Source organism: Convolutriloba macropyga, chromosome 14 (assembly GCF_964194025.1).
Source record: "Convolutriloba macropyga chromosome 14, txConMacr16.3, whole genome shotgun sequence".
NCBI lineage: Eukaryota > Metazoa > Xenacoelomorpha > Acoela > Convolutidae > Convolutriloba > Convolutriloba macropyga.
The window spans coordinates 20,770,186-20,790,718 of record NC_134481.1 but is presented as its reverse complement, the minus strand read 5'-3'; the positions used below and the strand labels follow the sequence as shown (position 1 = coordinate 20,790,718).

At 35.4% G+C, this 20,533-nt stretch overlaps 2 protein-coding genes across 8 annotated transcripts in view; one reads left to right on the top strand and one right to left on the bottom strand.

Moving 5' to 3' along the window:
• LOC142352879 (excitatory amino acid transporter-like) overlaps window positions 1-20,533 on the top strand; it is a 44,457-nt gene that overhangs the window by 17,996 nt on the left and 5,928 nt on the right. The gene's annotated exons all lie outside the window — the stretch shown is intronic.
• LOC142353687 (uncharacterized) lies at window positions 85-20,533 on the bottom strand. Of its 7 annotated transcripts, none has more exons than XM_075405999.1 (3): window positions 20,325-20,533; window positions 7,324-7,454; window positions 85-408 (listed from the first exon to the last, which is right to left on the bottom strand). In XM_075405999.1, the coding sequence occupies exons 2-3, from the start codon at window positions 7,385-7,387 to the stop codon at window positions 281-283; spliced, it is 192 nt and encodes a 63-aa protein (XP_075262114.1). In that variant the 5' UTR covers window positions 7,388-7,454; window positions 20,325-20,533; the 3' UTR covers window positions 85-280. The 7 variants fall into 7 exon arrangements, with proteins under 7 accessions (XP_075262114.1, XP_075262117.1, XP_075262112.1 ...); XM_075406002.1 differs by having other exon boundaries at window positions 85-405; XM_075405997.1 differs by having other exon boundaries at window positions 7,324-7,449.

Sequence of the window (20,533 nt, the reverse complement as noted above, 5' to 3'; positions counted from 1 at the left end):
CAATAAATTTTTAATAATCGATATAGTTTCAATGCCGGTCTTTACCGTCCCCAATTGGGACCTTCTGAACTAGACATAGCATAATGGAATATAACTTTTTTTTACTGTTTTTGTCACTTTCAAATTTATTTTACATTAAACCAGACTAGCAAAACTCAGTTTTAAACAGTTTTATTTCGAACTCCCCAAGGCAAGTATCGTCTTTTGATTTTGACCCGATTTGCGTCTTGGCTTTGTTTTCTGTGGTGCGCGAGAGACATTCGACCTCTTCTCTCTTCTATCATTCTTGCTCTCCGTTCTTCGGGTGAGTTGTGCTTTCGGGACCTGGAAGCTGCGGAGGACTGGTTCCCACTTCTTTGGGCCGCGGACGATCCATGTGATCTGCTGTGAGATCTGTTGTCGTATCTACTGTCAAAAAAATTGCGGGTGGAAATATATTTTCGTTCATCATTATATTGAGGAAAAAAGGGTTGAAAGTGGGGGAGGGGGTTGAAGTTAGGTATAAAGTCTCAAGAATTTTTGCATAAAATGGCAACAGTGCTTTTATAGACAATAATAACTATGATCGGTTGAAAACCAACATTTTGGAATTGAAATCATCTATTTTTTATTTTCAAATATCAATTGAATTGTTAAGATGAAGTTAACAAGGGTAAAGAATTCCTGAAAATCTGAAAGGTACCACTACTAGCTAGAGAAGCTTGAGTTATTAAGTTTATTATTGATGTTACCCATTAAGCTGTTCGTTCCATTATATATAAAATTAAGACGCGAATGATCCTAACTGTCTATCTATTGGAAAATTTTCATGCTGACGTTGCAAAAACTCTGTTAAGTTTAAAATATTTTTAAAGGATATTATTGAAAATCGTAATTCACGCTTTTAATAGACACTCGTCTCTGATTTTTACGGGTTGTTGCAGAAAAGAAGTTGCTCCTCATTACGATGCTACCTGAAAATCATTAATTTTTAGTGACAGAAAATTAAATCAGGAAAAACTTCTGAAAATATAGCTGAGTATTCTTTTTTATGTCCTGAGAAATTTGTAAGACAATGATAATAGGGTTTCTATGCCAAAGCAGGCGGTTCTTGGATTTAATTTGGCTTAAAAATGATTATTTAACAACAAATCAACTAAAGAATAATGTTTGACCGAACGAGGGAGTTAGGATGAATAAAAAAATTTTCTGATGAAATTTTACTGAGAAAAATTTTGATATAAATAAGGTAAATCTCAGTTGGTAATAAAACAGAAAGACAAGAGAGCCTCATGGGAAAAAATGTATGGAAAAACTTAATATGAGTTGAGGCTTTCGGCATGTTTTGTTATAAAAAAATAATGTGTTAGAGAGCAGATATAATGAGTTCATTATTACGCCGTAATATTATTCAAATTTGAAAGCCAACAGCTTTTCCATCTTTCAATTGCTTTTTTGAATTGCATTTTAAACCAGATAACATACTGAATTTGTGAACATTTTGAGGGCAAATTGAAACCAATTTGTACGTGCATTGTTGTATTTCCTATGTAAAAACTTAAGTTCTTAATTACCGCGTCGAATTACACATATCTGACTTTTAGGTCGGATGGCAATAGTTCAATTGGCAAATTTTCTTGCTTTAACTAAATAATTAAAAACATCTCTGCTGTAATGTGCTAATCTTATCGGTAATTGTGCAATCAGTTGAGATTTCTAATGAACCCTGTTTTTGACAAATGTACCATTTCATTAAGTGTAAAAGAGCCGACGTTAAAAAGAGCCGGAACCTGACTTAATTTTAAAAAACCGAAAACAAAAGCTGCTTTTAACTACCTTGAAATGTTAGTTGATTACAATAAAAAGTATTTAATTGAATTAGTTGGTCCATATTGGGTTGTGATAGTTTCATATCAAGTCCCATGAGCCAGTGAGGCATGACCATGGCCCGCGATCATCTCAAGATAATTAATTATTAATTTACTTTTACCTTCTTTTGCTAAAAAATGTTATGATATCGGTTATGATTGGTTAAGAATTGGGCAGTCTTATTTCAGAAGGCAATTTAATTGCTTGCAAAATTCTTCTCAATTTATTGCCCAATAATTACAATAAATTTTTGGTTCTCCTTCAATCGGCTCTTTTTAATGTTGGCGCTCTTAAACGTCACCTCCACAGTTGCCGGTTGTTTCAATTTTTAACCATATAAATTAAGCGGAGAATTTCTGCACTGCAGCCAATAATTCTTGATTAAATATAGCAATTGAAAAATCAAGACTAATAAGCTTATTGATTCCGAAAGAAAACAACTGGCCAGCGTTCCATTTTAGCCTGGTGACCAGGGTCCATTTATGTCTAAAACCATGTATCAGTGGGCATCAATGCAATGACTTGTGAAAAAAACTCCGCTCAAAAATTTACACTGACGAAAAATATTGTAAGACTTGGAAAATGGAATGTGCGACTTTTTAGGATTTGTTTCCATTGTAACCCAACTCAGTTGGCTACATTAAACTCAGGGATCTTACATTTTATTTAGGCATTGCTTTACCCCTCAGTCAGCCATATTCTTGTTTCATTTTTTAAAACAAAAGACAAATTCACTATCCGTTCTTGCATAATTTTGCCATCTTTGGCAGTGACAACCCCAGTTTTACAACATTTAGGGGTATTTGAAACCCCCTTGATAATAAACCTCCATTTTAAATTTGAATTTTGGTGGTGATTATTTGTTTGGTTGTGATAGTTTCATATCATGTCCCACGGGACGCTAAGCCATCACCATGGACCACGAGGCATAATGGCCCAATGCACTAAATGCGTAACTCTTACACCGTCAAGTGGAGGGTTTTTCCGTGGGGGTATTTTTCCAAGGGTTTATTTCCGAAAAAGCATTTAACACTTAAGACAGAATTCATTCTTTATTTAAACAAAGCCGTTTGACCTCATATCACAATTTTTCTACGGGTTATTTCCTGATGATGTTGCCGTTGAAGAAAGATGACTTCTCTCACTCTTCAAACTTTATCCCCAAAAACCAAATTACTCCCACCATTACATCAACATGAAGGCAATGCATTTAGTGTGCAGATTTAAATTAGAGAGGAGATTTAACCGGGGCCACTACGGTAAAAAAAACAAGAGAGCCGATAAATTCTTTTGAAAAAAGCCTCGACTGAATAAAAAAAAGTAAATGAGGGTCGAGACAAATCAGTAAGTTTTATTTAAAAAACAATCAACAAAGGAACGATTATTTCTAAAAATAGGAACTACAAAATTAAAAGAAAATAACCCAATTGACTTGCAAAATTGGTTCCTGGAAATTTTGGACTCTTCTTCGAGTCCTTTTGAACAGTCATGTTAATATCCAAAAACTCAACTAGCAATAATGGGATAGTGAAATGCAACCTTGCAGTGCATGTCAGTTCTCATAGTTCTTATAGGGTCAAATTTACATGTAAGTTGAATTAGGGACTGTGAAAATTTTCATTGAAAAAAAAATTATCGAATATACCAGAAAAGCGAACAATATCAGATAAAATAGCGCCCAAATCTAAATCGTATTCATGGAAGCTTACCGTACGCTTTCTGAGTTGAGTTGTCTTTAAAGATTTTTTAAAAATGAAGTCGTTTTTATCTGTTTGGTATCGTCGTTTTATAAATTGAACAAAGGGATTAGAACTCTTCCCTGAGGATCATCCTTGCATTGCTAAATCCAATCTGATTAAAGGTTGTTTACTGCTGTTTTCTGTAATTGGCGTTTTTTGAAGCTTTTAATTAAAAGATTTACCATTTTATTAAGCCCGAGTTTTTTAAGCTTACGCCATGAAAGTTCCTGGCTGATTTATCGAAGTCTTTGGACAGATTTAAAAAAGCCGTAGAATTATTTCGATTTTTTTGCACGGTATATTAAGGTTTCAGTAGTTGATATTGTTTACTCTGAAATCAAAATGTACTTCGTTATAATTTTTCTTAGAGCATGTATTCCTCTATTTGATTATCTAAGGAACGCTAAGATACTTTGGATATCACTCATGTTACAAAAGTTGCCTATATTTTTATGGTTTTTTTGGGTGTCTTTTATTGTAGAGTGGTCTTGCAATCGCTCTCCTTAAATCGCTAGGGACTGTTTTTCGTGAATAAATCTGTTAATTAAAATGCCAACGACTCATATGGTTGATTTGTTGCAGCCTTCGCTGTTCAGGTTGTTTAAAAATGTTAATTTGCTTATACTTTGTGTTCCGACCCCCACTTTGGAGGGGAGGGACGAACTATAAACTCAACGGGGTTTTTTTGTTCAGACAATTTTGGCTGATCTATATATTCATCGTAGAGAGTTGTGAATGGCATCATTAAAAAGCACGTAATAAAAAATAGAATATGAAATAAAAAAGGTTTTTTGAACTTAATTTTTTACAGGGAGATATCGAGGTTTAAAGTTTTGAGAGTATTCGACAGTTTTTATTCACATTTTCAGTATTTTGACTAAAATTTGGCAAAATTTCGCAAACGTAATTTGAAATAAATTAAAATTGTAACGGTACAATGGTTACCGTTAGAGATAGAAGAGCGTGGCTGAATTGTTTGATTGATATTTTTCGTTGAAGTTTTTAATAAAATTTCAAAGTTTTAACTCTTTTCATCAAAAACGGCACAAACTAGGTTTTTTTGGTCCGTTTTGTTAAATTTTGCCCGACATAACGACCTATATACCTTGAAACAGACTTCCTATTCTTCGAAAGAAAGCTAGGTTAATTTAGGCGCCATATAAAAGTCTTCTGGAATTAAAATTTGCCGTTTTTTGCAGATTTAAGTCGATAATTATACAAAATTCATCGTTTTTTAATGAAGATTTTCAATCAACAATTGGTCTAATTGGCAAACAATTGGAAAAAATGGTCTGTTCGTTGGGCATGCAAAAAAATCAGGGATGGGTTTGAAATAATCATGGATTCTTACGATCAGAAAATTTTTAGTTTTTAATTTGGTGCTGCCTTTTTTTTTAATTTTTTGCTTTTGTTTTTTTCAATGTTAGTTACTGACAAAAACTTTTATTCACGGCCCCTTTAATGAGAGTTCCAATTCACGTAAAAATGAAACCGAATGTAGACATGGATTGTTTTCAGAGAAACTAAATTTTTTTATGGCTTTGAGAAAGAGTTTTAGTAAACTTTAACTGAATTCTTGTTTTGCCTTCAGTTTTTATTCTTTTTGCAGTCTGATTACTAAGTCTAACCATTCAGAGATCCAAATAGTTTCCCCAAGAGGTGTAAATGAGCATTTACCATGCCTTTAGTTGTTGCCTAATGTCTCTTATGTCATGGAATGTATTAGTTTTAAAGAAATTTCACTGATTTTTTGAATTTGTCAATTTTATTTTTGGTTTCAAACAACTTTTTACATATTCTCAGAAAAAACTTATCAAACTTTTTTTCCCAATAGAATACAATCAAATTTTTAGTTGAATTTTGACAGAACGTTTTCTTGCTTTTGGTACTACGATTTTTCATGCAAAATTTTGTGATTCTTGTGCATAATTGTCCGTTTTTGAGGTTGTTTTTGTTTCTTTGTTTAATTGTCACATTACTTAGCAACCTAACTGTAACAACTCCACGAAAGGTGTAATTGAACCAATTTTTTTTCATAAAATATGATTTTAAGGGCTGCAACACCGTTCTCTTGCAGAATTTAGTAGAGTTTTTATTTTTACTAATTGTTGTTAATTTTTGTTGTCGTATGCCAAATATTGGGTAAATGAAGGTCTCATTGTCCCACTATAGATACATAAATGCACGTTATAATGAATGTCAGTATTTAACTAGCAATTTTATTGATTTTCAATTAAATTTCTACGAAACAGAGTAAAAGTATTCTTCAACTTATCTTTTTTTGTTCTGGTTTGCATTTTTTTTCTATTTTAAAATGCTGTATCATTTTCGTAACTTAGCCTCATTAATGAGAGGTCTTCTTAATGTTTTAACGGTGTGTTGAATCAAAGAGCAAATTTTCTGTTGTTTAAACATTTTGACTGATGTCTTCAGGGCTTAAACAATTATTTGTTTCAGAAGAATTTTGTGAATTTATATACATTTCTCAGTTTTGTGGTTCTTTTTTGCTGTAATTTTTTAATATAGTGTTTTAAAAAATATGATAATCATGAGAGACGCAAATGAAGAATTTATGTTATTTTTTTGATACTAGTTTAAAATTTTGTATAGTTTAATGACTTCAACACTGTGGTTTCGTAAAGTTGTTTGTGAAATTTTTAGTTCAGCTTGTATTTAAAGTTTTTTTTAGTCTTACTACTGAGACTTATGAATAACAGGCGAAACTAGTTTTCCAAGAAATTCCAGAATAAACTGTCTACTCTTTTAGTCCAAAATTTATGTCGGCTACAATTTTTGTAAAAATTTTGAATCTTATTTTTGTTAACTTGTAGCTTAGCATCTCTATAGACAAGTCACACCCCTTATCTAATGAACTACAATTTGTTCCTGCTAAAGGTTTTAATTTCCTGAATTTGTCTCTGTTCTTGGAACAAACAGTTTTCATAACATTTTCGTGATTTTTTGCATATTCGCCCATTTTTGTTGGTTTTTGTTTTCTTTTCACAGTATCACAATATCGGGCCGTCTTCTGGTCTTTTAAAAAACGCACTCTAAATTTTTAAATGTTTTTAGTGAACAGCTTAATAATTAGTCGGCTGGGGCATCGTTTTGGTGCAAATTTTTTCTTGCAAATTTTTTCGTGCAAATTTCTTAGTATAAATTTTTCCCTTTTGCTTTTATTTGTTTTTGTTTTCGTTGTCATATGACATATCCTGAATAATAAAAGGTCTCAGTCGCTCTCTTTGGCGATAGGGAAGAATCTCTCAATGATTTCATTTGATGCATAATGTTTCAAATCAGTTTGAAATTAATTCTTTTAAAAAAACAATGCTTTATTAAACTTTACCCCTTTTGCTCATTTCTTGTCGACTTGTTACCAAGTCCCATTGAGGAAAAGTACCGTATTCTTTTCTAATAATATACAGGTAAATCTTCTTAGTATAAGCTTTATCTGATGCCATTTTGATTTGGTTATTAATGGCTCTCAAAAAATGGAGAACGAGTGTTGGTCGTAATTAATATTTGTAATTATTCGATTTTTATCGCTGTCTTTTCTCGTAGTCATATTATGGTAGTCCTAGGTCTCATAGGCTCTCTGAGGTAGATTGTTTTGATATGTTATTTTTTATCTCTTCCTCATTTGGTAGACAATTAAGTGATAAATGTAGATGAGCGGGGTCGGAACTTACCGAGCCTCCTTGTTTAGTTTTTATGTATCAAAGATTAATGTAGTTACCTGTGGAAACTACTCGAATGTCCACTCCTCCAACTTGTGGGTCTTGATCTGTGACCTGATCCATCCGCTGTCAAATGAGTCAACGCAGCCTGTCGTTTCTTCCGTTTCTTCCGCTGCTTTTTGGCCCTTTTCTATCATTCACTTTACTTGCAAAATTACTATTACTTTTTGGCATCAATTTTAATTAATATTGACAAACAATTTGGGTCTGAAACCTGGTTGTGATGTCAGCTCTTAGTGTACCAACCCTCAACCAATGTAATAATGGAGTTATGAACATTATACCGGCTTTATCTTTTTCGGTTAAGAAATTTTTGACTGACCCATAACTTTTACGGAGAGATAGAAAGTAGATCACTGAAAAGCTGTTCCGTGAGAAACCGAATCATCTGAACGTTGCAGAGACTTGTTAAATTTTTCTCCTTTCTCCAAAAAATTGAGGATCAAAAATTTCGGCGTTTTTCATTCTTGGACTTTCACGCTTCCTGTGTACATTTCACGGCTAATTTATGTGCATTTTTAATAGATACATTTAACGGCTGCGATACCGTTACCTGATCGGAGTTATTATAGGTCTCTTTTTGATTTTTTTTATTTCGAGTTGTTCGAGTTGTACGGGGGCGCTAACTGTATTAAAAAATTGTTCTCCGTTTCTTCGTCTTTTTTGTTGACACCGACAAATAAAGATATAATGGTAATTTTTGTAACGCTCAAGTAGTAAACGAAACGAGAAGCAAGTAGCTTTGAAGCAGAATTGCTTTCAATCTTCTCTTATAGCGGAGAGAGAAACTAATGTTTGAGTCAAAATTTATTTTTCGGAGAAAAATATTCTTACGTGCAGGAACTTAACTTTTGTTTTCCGTTTTTATCTTGATTTTAATACAGACGAGTGTTTCAACTGGAAAACCACGTGTTTTAGTACTCATAGTGGTAATTTTTGAACTCTTCAAGAGGCAGCTTGATTACTAATTGACTCTGATACTATTTTGACCTAGAAACAACTAGTTTTGATTTTAAACGAGTGTTTTAACCGGAAATCAACGTGTTTTAGTACTCATATTGGCAACTTTTGAACTCTTTAAGAGGCAGCTTGATTACTAATTGACTCTGATACTATTTTGACCTAGAAACAACTAGTTTTGATTTTAAATTTTGTGAATTTTTTCACAGTTATGCACTTCTTTTTGTTCTCTCGGACCATTATTGACGACTGTTATAAATAATTTGAGATTAATTGCTATATTGGGGCAGCATTTGTGACCCCCTGATTATGAAAATTATTGCTGCAAGTTCTTTGAATTGAGCCATTCAGCCACTACCTTCCTCAACTAGACAAAGATATCGCCGAAACATCCTTGCAATCCCTGGTCTGAGTGTAAACCGTCGAGCAGTCAACAAGTCGAAGACAGTCCAGTAGCATATGAAACGAAGTCTTCGGTGTGGTTGTAGCACGACGTTGTGAACAATTCTATCACCCCTCATCGAAGCAAGAAGTTCGAGCCGTTGTCACCTTTGAAATTGATTGGAATCCTCAACGGTTTGAGTTGTAGACTGAACATTCTTTATTGCCAACGGGAGAGAGCTGAGGAGATATTTGAAGTGTTGCAGAAATCAGGCATTTTAGCTATCCTCGTAGTCAACGACTTGCTATCCAACAGCAAGATCAAGGACGTTGAGCTGGTTCAGCGTTTTCGTGTGGTCCATCAAGAAGCTTCTTCGTAACTCAAAACTTTAGCCACTGTTAACAAGAATTCAGCCAGTCTGCTTTCTTTGACTTAACAGAAAAACCGACTTTCTAGAAGAAGGCGAAAGACATTGAAAAACCAAGCATAGGTTTCTACAGCTGTTGAACAGAGTATAGACCACTGATTAAATTTTCTCAAATTGTGATCGTGCACTGAAGATCTTATAAGTAGTGGTTAAAAAAGGTGCACCGACTTATTGAGAAAAGGTCGCGCTCGTGTCGCACGTGTACTAAGAAAATCAACGACATTGATCCAACGTATCACTGTGTGAGTTGCAATTGTGATTTGGATTTGGAACCAATCTGTACTGGTTTGCCTAGTGTATCAATAAATGGCATAAAAGAGCTTGGGGCAAACGTGTTACTCCTGTGCAATAAGTGTGGAGAGACCGGTAAACGGGAACGACTACTAGCGTCTGCAATGAGAAAGAAAGTAGAGGAATCAGTTCAGAGCCTTGACCTTGACAAGAAGTTGGAGAAGATTGAGCAAAAACTGACTCGAGTAGTTGAAGACCGAATTCAGGTCTCTGTAAACGAGGCATTGTTCTCCGTTTCTTTGTCTTTTTTGTTGACACCGACAAATAAAGATATAATGGTAATTTTTGTAACGCTCAAGTAGTAAACGAAACGAGAAGCAAGTAGCTTTGAAGCAGAATTGCTTTCAATCTTCTCTTATAGCGGAGAGAGAAACTAATGTTTGAGTCAAAATTTATTTTTCGGAGAAAAATATTCTTACGTGCAGCAACTTAACTTTTGCTTCCCGTTTTTATCTTGATTTTAATACAGACGAGTGTTTCAACTGGAAAACCACGTGTTTTAGTACTCATAGTGGTAATTTTTGAACACTTCAAGAGGCAGCTTGATTACTAATTGACTCTGATACTATTTTGACCTAGAAACAACTAGTTTTGATTTTAAACGAGTGTTTTAACCGGAAATCAACGTGTTTTAGTACTCATATTGGTATATTTTGAAATCTTTAAGAGGCAGCTTGATTACTAATTGACTCTGATACTATTTTGACCTAGAAACAACTAGTTTGGATTTTAAATTTTGTGACTTTTCTCAGTTATGCACTTCTTTTTGTTCTCTCGGACCATTATTGACGACTGTTATAAATAATTTGAGATTAATTGCTATATTGGGGCAGCATTTGTGACCCCCTGATTATGAAAATTATTGCTGCAAATTCTTGGAATTGAGCCAGTCAGCCACTACCTTCCTCAACTAGACAAAGATATCGCCGAAACATCCTTGCAATCCCTGGTCTGAGTGTAAACCGTCGAGCAGTCAACAAGTCGAAGACAGTCCAGTAGCATATGAAACGAAATCTTCGAGAAGAACGCGAGGTGTGGTTGTAGCACGACGTTGTGAACAATTCTATCACCCCTCATCGGAGCAAGAAATTCAAGCCGTTTTCACCTTTGAAATTGATTGGAATCCTCAAAGGTTTGAGTTGTAGACTGAACACTCTTTATTGCCAACGGGAGAGAGCTGAGGAGATATTTGAAGTGTTGCAGAAATCAGGCATTTTAAATATCCACGTAGTCAACGACTTGCTATCCAACAGCAAGATCAAGGACGTTGAGCTGGTTCAGCGTCTTCGTGTGGTCCATCAAGAAGCTTCTTCGTAACTCAAAACTTTAGCCACTGTTAACAAGAATTCAGCCAGTCTGCTTTTTTGACTAAACAGAAAAACCGGCTTTCTAGAAGAAGGCGAAAGACATTGAAAAACCAAGCATAGGCTTCTACAGCTGCTGAACAGAGTATAGACCACTGATAAAATTTTCTCAAATTGTGATCGTGCACTAAAGATCTTATAAGTAGTGGTTAAAAAAGTTGCACCCACTTATTGAGAAAAGGTCGCGCTCGTGTCGAACGTGTACTAAGAAAATCAACGACATTGATCCAACGTATCACTGTGTGAGTTGCAATTGTGATTTGGATTTGGAACCAATCTGTACTGGTTTGTCTACTGTTGCAATAAATGGCATAAAAGAGCTTGGGGCAAACGTGTTACTCCTGTGCAATAAGTGTGGAGAGACCAGTAAACGGGAACGACTACTAGCGTCTGCAATGGGAAAGAAAGTAGAGGAATCAGTTCAGAGCCTTGACCTTGACAAGAAGTTGGAGAAGATTGAGCAAAAACTGACTCGAGTAGTTGAAGACCGAATTCAGGTCTCTGTAAACGAGGCATTGCAAAAAATGGAAAGAAGCTATGCAGATGTTGCTTCGAAATCTGCCATGGAATTTTCAAATGAGATGTTATGTAGAGGCAAGGGAAAGTCAAGCAAGACCATTGATCGCAGCTTTCAATCAAGCTTTAGAGTGCAAGGCACATGGAGAGAAGTCATGGAATGAGAATTTTGTGCCAACGAACGAGAAGTTGATAGAAGTCTTGAACTCTCTTGGAGTAAGCCCGAAAATTGTACAATTGCGACGAATGGGAAAATTTGACAAAGATCGTTGCAAAACAAGAACGTTGTTGGTGACAATGGCTGATGAATACGACGTTCGCCTCGTGCTCTGTCAAAAGAAGACTCATATAAGGAAAACATGAGTCTGAAAAAACGCCGGCAACTGTTGGACGCGGGAGTACCAAAAGTTAAGTTAAAAGTCCGAAATCTCCAGCTTTTCAACGACGGTGTGAAAGTTGAGTTACCACGCATGAATGCTGAACCCAATCAGCATTCAGCTTGATTATTAATCCTAAACATTTTGCAAATTAATGCAAGAAGCCAAATAAATTATGAAAGACGGTTTAGATTTGTCAATGCGTTAACAGCTGGTGACTATGCCATTGCTTGTGTTTGCGAAAATTGGCTCAGCGTAATATCACAGACTCAGTAATTCTGCTGGCGGAATATGACGTCTACAGAACTGACCGACCGACTAGCAAAAGTTCGATTCACGGTGGCCCTCTCTTAGCCGTGAAAAAGTCAAATTCGTCCAACCGAATAAATGTTGTTCTTCCAGAAAGCAGTATTCTCTGTCAAATCAAGATCAACAACAAATTCGTCTTCACTTATAGTTTCTACAATCCACCCAAGGGCAGTGGTATCGGTACGACTTCAATGATTTTGGAAGGATATTGAGTGCCATGCCCAATAAAAGGTACGATTGTATCTTATGCGGAGATCTCAACTTTCATTCCAAAATGTGGCACACTTTGTTGAGCAACATTGAGGAAGAAAGCCGAATCATTGATCTACTGGATTCCAATATGTTTCAGCAAGAAATAAAGCTTCCGACCTTGTCCTGCAACACATTGGATTTCGCTTTTTGGGGACATATCGCCTCCTCTGCTGAAGTGGATGAAAATTTCAATGAAGTCTATGACTGTTCTGACCATGTAGCAATTAAATTGTCAGTCGGCTGTTCATCGAGGTATCCAAACCTCTCCTACAAAATTTCGGGTGTTTCGGGTCTGCGGACTACGCAGGGCTGCGAGATACTATGTTCAAAGGAGCTTTAATCCCGTCTGTTTGACGAACATAAACAACATGTGCCATGAGTTCTACGACTACGTGGATCAAATAATTGTTGAGCACGTCCCGATCAGATACAGACATCGGCAAATGTTTTTTCCCTGGATAACATCATCAACTTCAAACCTTTTAAAACGGCTGAAAACGCAAAGAGACATCTTGGCAAAGAAACCGACTAGTTATCGGAAGCTGAAGGTGAAGCAGTTGGAAACAGTGTCGCAGAAGAATGCGAAAAAGAACGAAAGGCGTAACAAGAAGCGCTGGTGAACACCAAAAGCACCGATGCTGTCTTCAAGCACTGAAATTGTTTGAACAAATCTTCAACCATATCTGAAAAAATTACTTGGGGTGAAAGAACATGCAGGGATAACCAACATAAAGCCGATCTTATAAATGAATTTTTCCATTCGGTCTTTTCTCCTAGAAGAGAGATCAACTTTAAGTAAATAAGATGCGAGAACTTTGTTCTGACTAATGTCTCGGTATCGCGCAGTTTAATTTCAGGGATCCTTCTCTCACTTAGCATTATTGACTCGTGGGCCAGATGGTTTACCGCCAATTTTTTCAAGAAGTCAGCGGATCAAATGAGCGAAAATCTCCAAAAAAGTTCAAGAACATCAAGAGGTTACGAAAGATACCAAACCAGTGGAACGTCGCTTCAACTTCGCCGATCTTCAAGAAAGGACATAAGAACCAAGTCAGCAACTACAGACATGTGTCGCTACTACACATAGCAAGCAAGATGTTCGAGAAATGCTTTTATGAGCCATTAATGAATAATTTTTGTAAGCACTTGTCAATTTGTCAACATCGTTTTGTGAAGGAGAGATCTGTCGCAACCAACATAAATGGTTTTCTACAGAAAGTCTATTAAGCATTAGATTATAACTCAAACGAGCAAATTGTGACTTTCTACGCCGATTTCTCAAAAGCCTTCGATAAGGTTCCTCATTTTGAGCTGATGAAGAAAGTAGCTGATGTTGGAGTCGGAGGTTGTCTGTTAGCAGTGCTGGCGAACTACCTTGATGGACGCAAGCAGTTCATGAGAGTTGACAATGTCTCCTCTCAGTCGTTGGAGATAACCAGTGTTGTTCCTCAAGTTTCTCTCTTGGGGCCGCTACTGCTATGCATATTCGTCAATGATCTTCCAGCTGTCGTCAAGCTTGGCGATCCCTTCCTGTTTGCGGATGATTTGAAACTCTTGGCACACGGAAATTTTGAGACAGAGTTTCAATCTGACTTCGAACAAGTTGCACGACGGGTGAACGAAAACAAGATGGAGTTGGCCCCAAATAAGTGTTTTCAATTAGTCGTTAAAGGACGTATACCCAGTTTCCGAAATGCGGGAGGCCCTCTTTAGTCATCGAACTCGGTAATAGACCTTGGTCTAGTTGTCAATGCTTCGCTAACGAAGCATTTGAACAACCAATTAAAAAAGATCAACAGGGCACTTTTGTATTTGAGACGAAATCTGTCGAACAAAAAAACGAGAAACTCAAGATGTGTCTCTACAAATCGTTGCTACTGCCGTTTTTGACGTATGGAGCCCAGTTCATTCACATGTCTCGATTTGACCTGCAGAAACTAGAGAAGTTGCACAAGAGAGTACTGAAATGGATAACGAACTTCAAATTTAACTACGAAGAGCTTTTGTTACGAGTGGACGTACTGCCTCTCTCTCTGTAGCTGCAATTGAACAGCCTACTTTTCTTTTCGAGTTTACTGGATCAGAATTTCTATCTGTGCCTCATTCCATTTCCGTGTGACGCAGAAAAGAGGGAAAACCTATTCTGTAACCTCAAAAGAGTCAGAACCGAAAGAGCCCGACACGAGTTCTTTTACCGAATGAGCCGGATTGTCAATATCATCGGAAATGAAGTGGATTTCTTAAATCCGATCGGTCTAAAAACCCGAATTGTGAAGCTTATGAAAAATCGTTAAACAATTTCTCAGAGCGAAACCTGTGTTCTTGGCAGCTGGCTTGTGATTACCACCTGTGCCGAGATCAGCGGTCAAGATTCTAGTCCAACAACAGGGAGAAATCCCCTCAGGACAACCTGAAACTCCCCAACAACAACAACAATCACAACAACAACAACAATTGAGTTTGAGTTCAAACAGATCAAAGTTTGATTTTAAATCAATGGTTTTTAGCCAACAGAACACGCTTTTAAAAAATTAGCATTGATCTTTTGCCATTCTATTTGCTTTTAATTTATTCTTGTCCTTGTTATATATATATATATATATATATATATATATATATATATATTTATATATATATATATATATATATATATATATATATATATATATATGATGTCATTATTGAATGTTCCTGTCAGTTGTTTCAATAGGCATATTTTTGTGAATTTTAATTTATTCAGTTCGTTGTGCCCATTTTTGGCACTCCCCTGTCTCTTCGTCGCATTGATTATTGTTCCTTTGATGAGGCCTTATTCAGTCAAATTATATATTCATTTTAAACTGAATATCAGCTTTTTCAAACATTTTCCCCTTTTTTTCAACAATTATTAATGTTTTTTAGCTTTGGCGGTAATTTTGCTTCTCTTATTATTTAGTCACATTAGTGAAAGTTCTTAGTGTCTTGCTGATGGGGCCATAGGCCCCATGAACAAAAAATAGTAAAAACATTTTCTAAGTAACTTTTTAGTTATTGTTTGCAAAATATTTTTAAAGTTTTCACTTTTTAGGTATTTTTATGTGCCCTATCACTAAGTCCAGTAATAACAAGCATCATAGTTTTTCTGATGGAACAGAAAAAAGAAAGCAACTCATGGCTAGAATTTGTATTCTTTGGTTTTACTTATTTTAAGACTATCTGTGTCCAAAAGGTCGCAGCATTTTCTCAGTTCTGGTATGGCTCTCAAGTTAAATAGGTTTTGATCTCTCATTCTCTATCAAGAGATCATCTTGACACTTAGAGAGATTGAATATATTCAGATATTCAGTTGATTAGCTTGAAATTTTTCTTTCTTCAAAATCATTTGTTTTCCAAAAACTTTGCAAATTCTGAATTGCTTCCTACATTTGGTTATACTTTAAGACTGCGGGTCTTGGCAGATATGGCACTTATTTTCTGAAAATTTGCCATGATATAGTTATCAAACTGACATCATGATACGGGAGTTTTTGGAAATCCCCACCTTCCCCCCAAAGAGAATTTTCAGTAGTTTTTTTAATAGACTGAGATAGACTAAATAGCACACAAAATAAACAGCAAAAATTCACTTTTTCTGGAAATGTTAATCATCAAGCAAAGAGCTTATGTTACACCAAAAACCTATTATTTGTTGCCACCTTTTACAGTTGCATAAATGATGCCGCGCTCACGGTACAAAAATTCTGTTTTTTTCCGAAAATTAAAATAATCATTTAAAGTGTTCGTTCCATTGAAAAAAGAATTAAGTAAAGTTAACTTAAGTAACAATTATTTTTAAAATTCCAATTGCTCTATAAATGTAACTTAACTTTTAGATCTTTTCCACTATTAAACTGTTCACACAAAATTTTGTATCATAATTCTTTTCATGCGTCTTATTTATTTCATTTTATCATGTTGAACTTTTTGTTATCATTTTTCAATTTTATCTTGATTTTTTTTATCTAGCAAAGAAGGTTCATGAGTTAAATTATTTCTAAAAACTGTTCAATTCAACCGTTCAGGAAACAAGCTCACCGTCAAATTATTGTTCAGACCCCACTTGTGGGGGGAGGAACTATATACTCAAATGGGTTTCATTTGTTCAGACAATTTTGGCCGATCGATATATTCATCGCAGAGAAATGTGATTGTTTTATTAAAAAGCTGGTTCAGCGTAAAATTCAAAAATAAAGATTTTTTGACTTTCGTTTTTTTTTCGAGGATTTATCGATGATTGAAACTTTGTGTAAACACGCGATATTTGTTCACTTTTAGTGTAATTTTTATTCAAATTAAGATATTTTCTACAGAAATAATATTTCAAAATAAAATTTCACGCCACAAAATCAACTAATTTTGTGTTCCTAATAGACTACAGGCGATAAAAAACTAGTTATGGTCTCATAGGGAAGTTCACTATCAAGAAAAGTCGGATTCTATTTGAGAGCTCCTCTTTTATAAAACTTTGCTACTTTTCACTTTTTATATCACCTGGTGACAAGTCACTTTTAATATCGAGGTTCTGTTAATGACAAACCCCCTTTACAGTCAAATGAAGCCCAATGAACAAAAAAATCGTTTTCAAAGAATTGCTCAGGTTTTTTGGGCTTCGACTCTGAGTTATCTAAATTTTAAATAAAATTTTGAATTTCTTTTTGAGGTTTTACTAATTTTTTGGAGTCCTATGGCATGACATCATTCACTAAGAATGCAAAATCTTCCGTTTTGAGTAATAAGTGAACATATCCAGTGCTTTCAGTGAACAGCTAATGGCACTTTCTTCTCACACTTTTCTACTGATTTTTGGTTTTTGCTTGTTTTTGTTGTTGTTCTCATAGTCATAAGACTTATTGCGATGTCTTATTGATTATCAATGCATGGCAAACAACCTTTTTCCCCCTCTGATAGGTTATATCTGAGCGTAATTATTCACCTCCGTTGAAAGCTTTGATTTTATTTGAGTTTAATGGCTGTTAAGAATTTAAAAAGAATTTTTCGACAATTTTTTTGATCTTTAACCAATCCAAAAAATTTTTTTTGTGAACTGTTAGTCAGTTTCTGTACTAACAAGTTCCCTTTCGTTTCTATAGCACCCAAAAATGATTTTGTTAGCGGTTTTATCTTCTACCTACTAGTTTTAAAACTTCAATGCCACGAGTTTTCATACTTTTTTTTTACTTTTGGGGTACTGTTTTTTTTCTTTTTGGATCCTTTTGAGATCTTATCACATTATCTTATTACTGATATTTCTCATTGGTTTAGTGAATACGTTCAATGGATCATAGATAAAGTTTTCAGAGAAGAGCTTATGATTGAAATTGCTTCGACACTTTCTTCTGGCACTTTTCTTTTGAATTTTTGGTTTTTTCGTCTTTGTTGTTGTTTTCATAGTCAATAACTTGTTGTAAGGTCTTTTTGATGGAATATGTTTGGCCCATCGAGGCATAATTTAGCGTATTTACTGGCTTCCGTTGAAAGTTAATGAATTTAATGGCGTTGATACTACTAGTTTTCTCAAAAATTTCGTGGTTCTAATGTATTTGTTCATTTTTGTTGTTTTTTAAAAGTTATTTTGATAACAAATCACGAATCCCATTGATGAAAAAATTTAACTGAAAATAGAAAAAAAATTAGTAAAAATTAGTTTTTTTTAATGCCTTCGACACTTTTCTCGCTCAATTTTTCTTTCTTGAACTTGCTGTTTTTGCCTTTTTTGTTTTTTAGGTATCCGTAAATTGCTGACAGCTCTCATAAGCTTGTAATTTAAGATTGAATGAATGATTCAACTGAAGCAGTCAGTTTAAAACTTATAATATACATTTTCAAATATTTTTCAATCTTTTCGGTTTTTGTTGTTCTTTTCGTCAAGCTGTAACTTATTTTGATCAACCCAGCCAATTTCTTGTATTTCAGAAAATAACATATCTACTGATATTATTTGTCACTGATGTTTTGTTTGTTGGACAAAATGCGTTTTCATAAACGTTTTTTGAGTGGTCATTTTTTGTGTTTCTTTTTCTCTTCTTTCAGAAAAATCGCGTAATAACAGATCCCAACGGTTTTCAAATGTGGCCCAAGTAAACTTATTTAATCTCTCAGTATAAGTCCCTAAGTTGAATTAGTAGAATTAGCAATTGATTTAAAATTAAATAATATTCAGATAATATCTAATGATTTTAATGGGAGCAATATTTTGTGTTTTCGCAAATCGTCGGTTTGTAATTTTTTGAGTTTTTCTTTAGTTCGTTTCTATGACTTAGTCTAATCAGAGACAGGTCCCTATGGTTTTATAATGATTTTTTATTAGTTTATCAGGGATTATTCAGTTAAAAACTAATGATTTTTAAGACTTTTGAAATTTCTTGGTTTAAAAAAAGTTGATTAATTTTTGAATTTCGCCTCGTTGTTTGTTCTCTAGTCGACTTGTTACCTAGTCTCATTAAGAAAACTTTCCATCTGTTGAAAGCAATTTTGAGTATTTAGGGTTTTATCCGACTGCATTTTGACTTTGTTACTAGGCGCTTCTAAATTAAGATATTCAGTTTTTGCCGTGAAATTTTTGTTTTTGCTAATTTTGTTGTGTTTTTTGTCTCGTATTCTCTTTAATGTCAGATTTCGTTGGTGCTGTAATGAGGCATGGCATTATGTAATTCAATTAGTCGATAGTTTGCGTAACGATTCTTTTAAACTCAAACATCTATTTTTGTTATCTCTTCATTTGGTTGACAATTAAGTCAAAAATGTAGATGAGCTCGGGTCGGAACATCATGTGCGAACGCACATTAACGAGCATCCTTGTACTACTAATCAGCAAATTCATGAAGGATGATCCGATTTTTTAAACTTAACCAAGATTAACACCGAGGACGAGCCTAAGTTTTAATTTATCAAATTAATATACAATATTTGATGGGTTGCTATTAAATCAGTAGGTTATGAAACCTCAGTTTCCCAACACGTGCCAGTGCATAATAAATTAAGATGTATGAACAAGGCAGGAAGCGCGGGGGGGGGGAGGAGGCAAAAGGAAAATATCCCCAACTACTGATAGACATGCCCTATAGGAGTTACAGAACAGTTCTGGGGTCTTTCCCATTTTAGCCCCCAACTTAGTGGTCAGATAAAGTACAGTCATCAAAAATGGTAAACATACAATAAGGGGGCTAAAATTTTGTGGAGGGGCAATAGTGAGAAGGACCCCCAAAGAACCAGTTCTGACCACGTCTATTTTTTATCTACACCATTAATAAAAATCAAAAAGTAGCAATGTTTAGTTAAGAAGTTCCCGTGTGCCTCCCCCCCCCCCCCCCAGTACGTTATGCACCCCCCCCTCCAGTTAAGAAGCACGTGTTATTGCATAGAAAACCATTATGTAAAAATATGGCACATGCGTCTTGGGGGGTGCCAATAATATGCATCCACTAAGCTGTATGCATTCATCCACTCATAAATTTTTCGGATGTTTTCCGTTTGTTCCTCCTCCCCCCCCCCCCCCCCAGTACGTTATGCGCCCCCCAGCTACAAAGCACACGCCATTATATAGTAAATTTTTATGTAATAATTTGACACGTGCGTCTGGGGGGTGCAAATAATATGCACCCACTAAGCTGGGGGGGGGGGCACCAAATTTTCTTCGGATTTTTGCTGTTTTTGCTCGCATATTACGTACTGGGGGACAATAATCGAGTTCGCATTTTGTTCTGTTTCTGGCGTCGCAGGTTCAAATTGTTGGGCAAAATTCGGTGCTGTTATCTGCCCCCCCCCCCCCCCCCCCCCCGGGCAGCCTAATGGACATTCGTACAAATTCAAAACTTTTAATTTTAACACGCCTGTGTTCGTTATTCTACCCGCAGTTACACAGCACGTGCCATTACATAAAATCATAATAATAATTAATAATTTTGGTTCCTGCGTAATCGCAGCGGAACAGCATTAGGCCACAGCGGCCTGTACGCAGCTGCCCTTTTTCTTATCATCATGTTAAAATGTGGAACGTTCGTCTGGGGGTGCAAATAATATGCACCCACTAATGTGGGGGGGGGGGGGGGGGGGGGGTCGCGAATCGGTTTGATCACAACTTCAGCAATAATAGAGAAGTTCCAACTTGTCCTTTCGTTTACTGAGAGGAAGCCACTGTTTGTCAACTGAAGAATTGCTTCCGGATCGATCTCGTCTCCAACACATTCCACATGTAATTTATAACACAAAAACTTAGTTCAACTTGACCTTGAAACATTGGTTTGATATCAAAAAAGCACGTGCTTTGCTCTAATACATTTAGAGGTACGCTTTAAATCTTTTGAGTTGAATTTG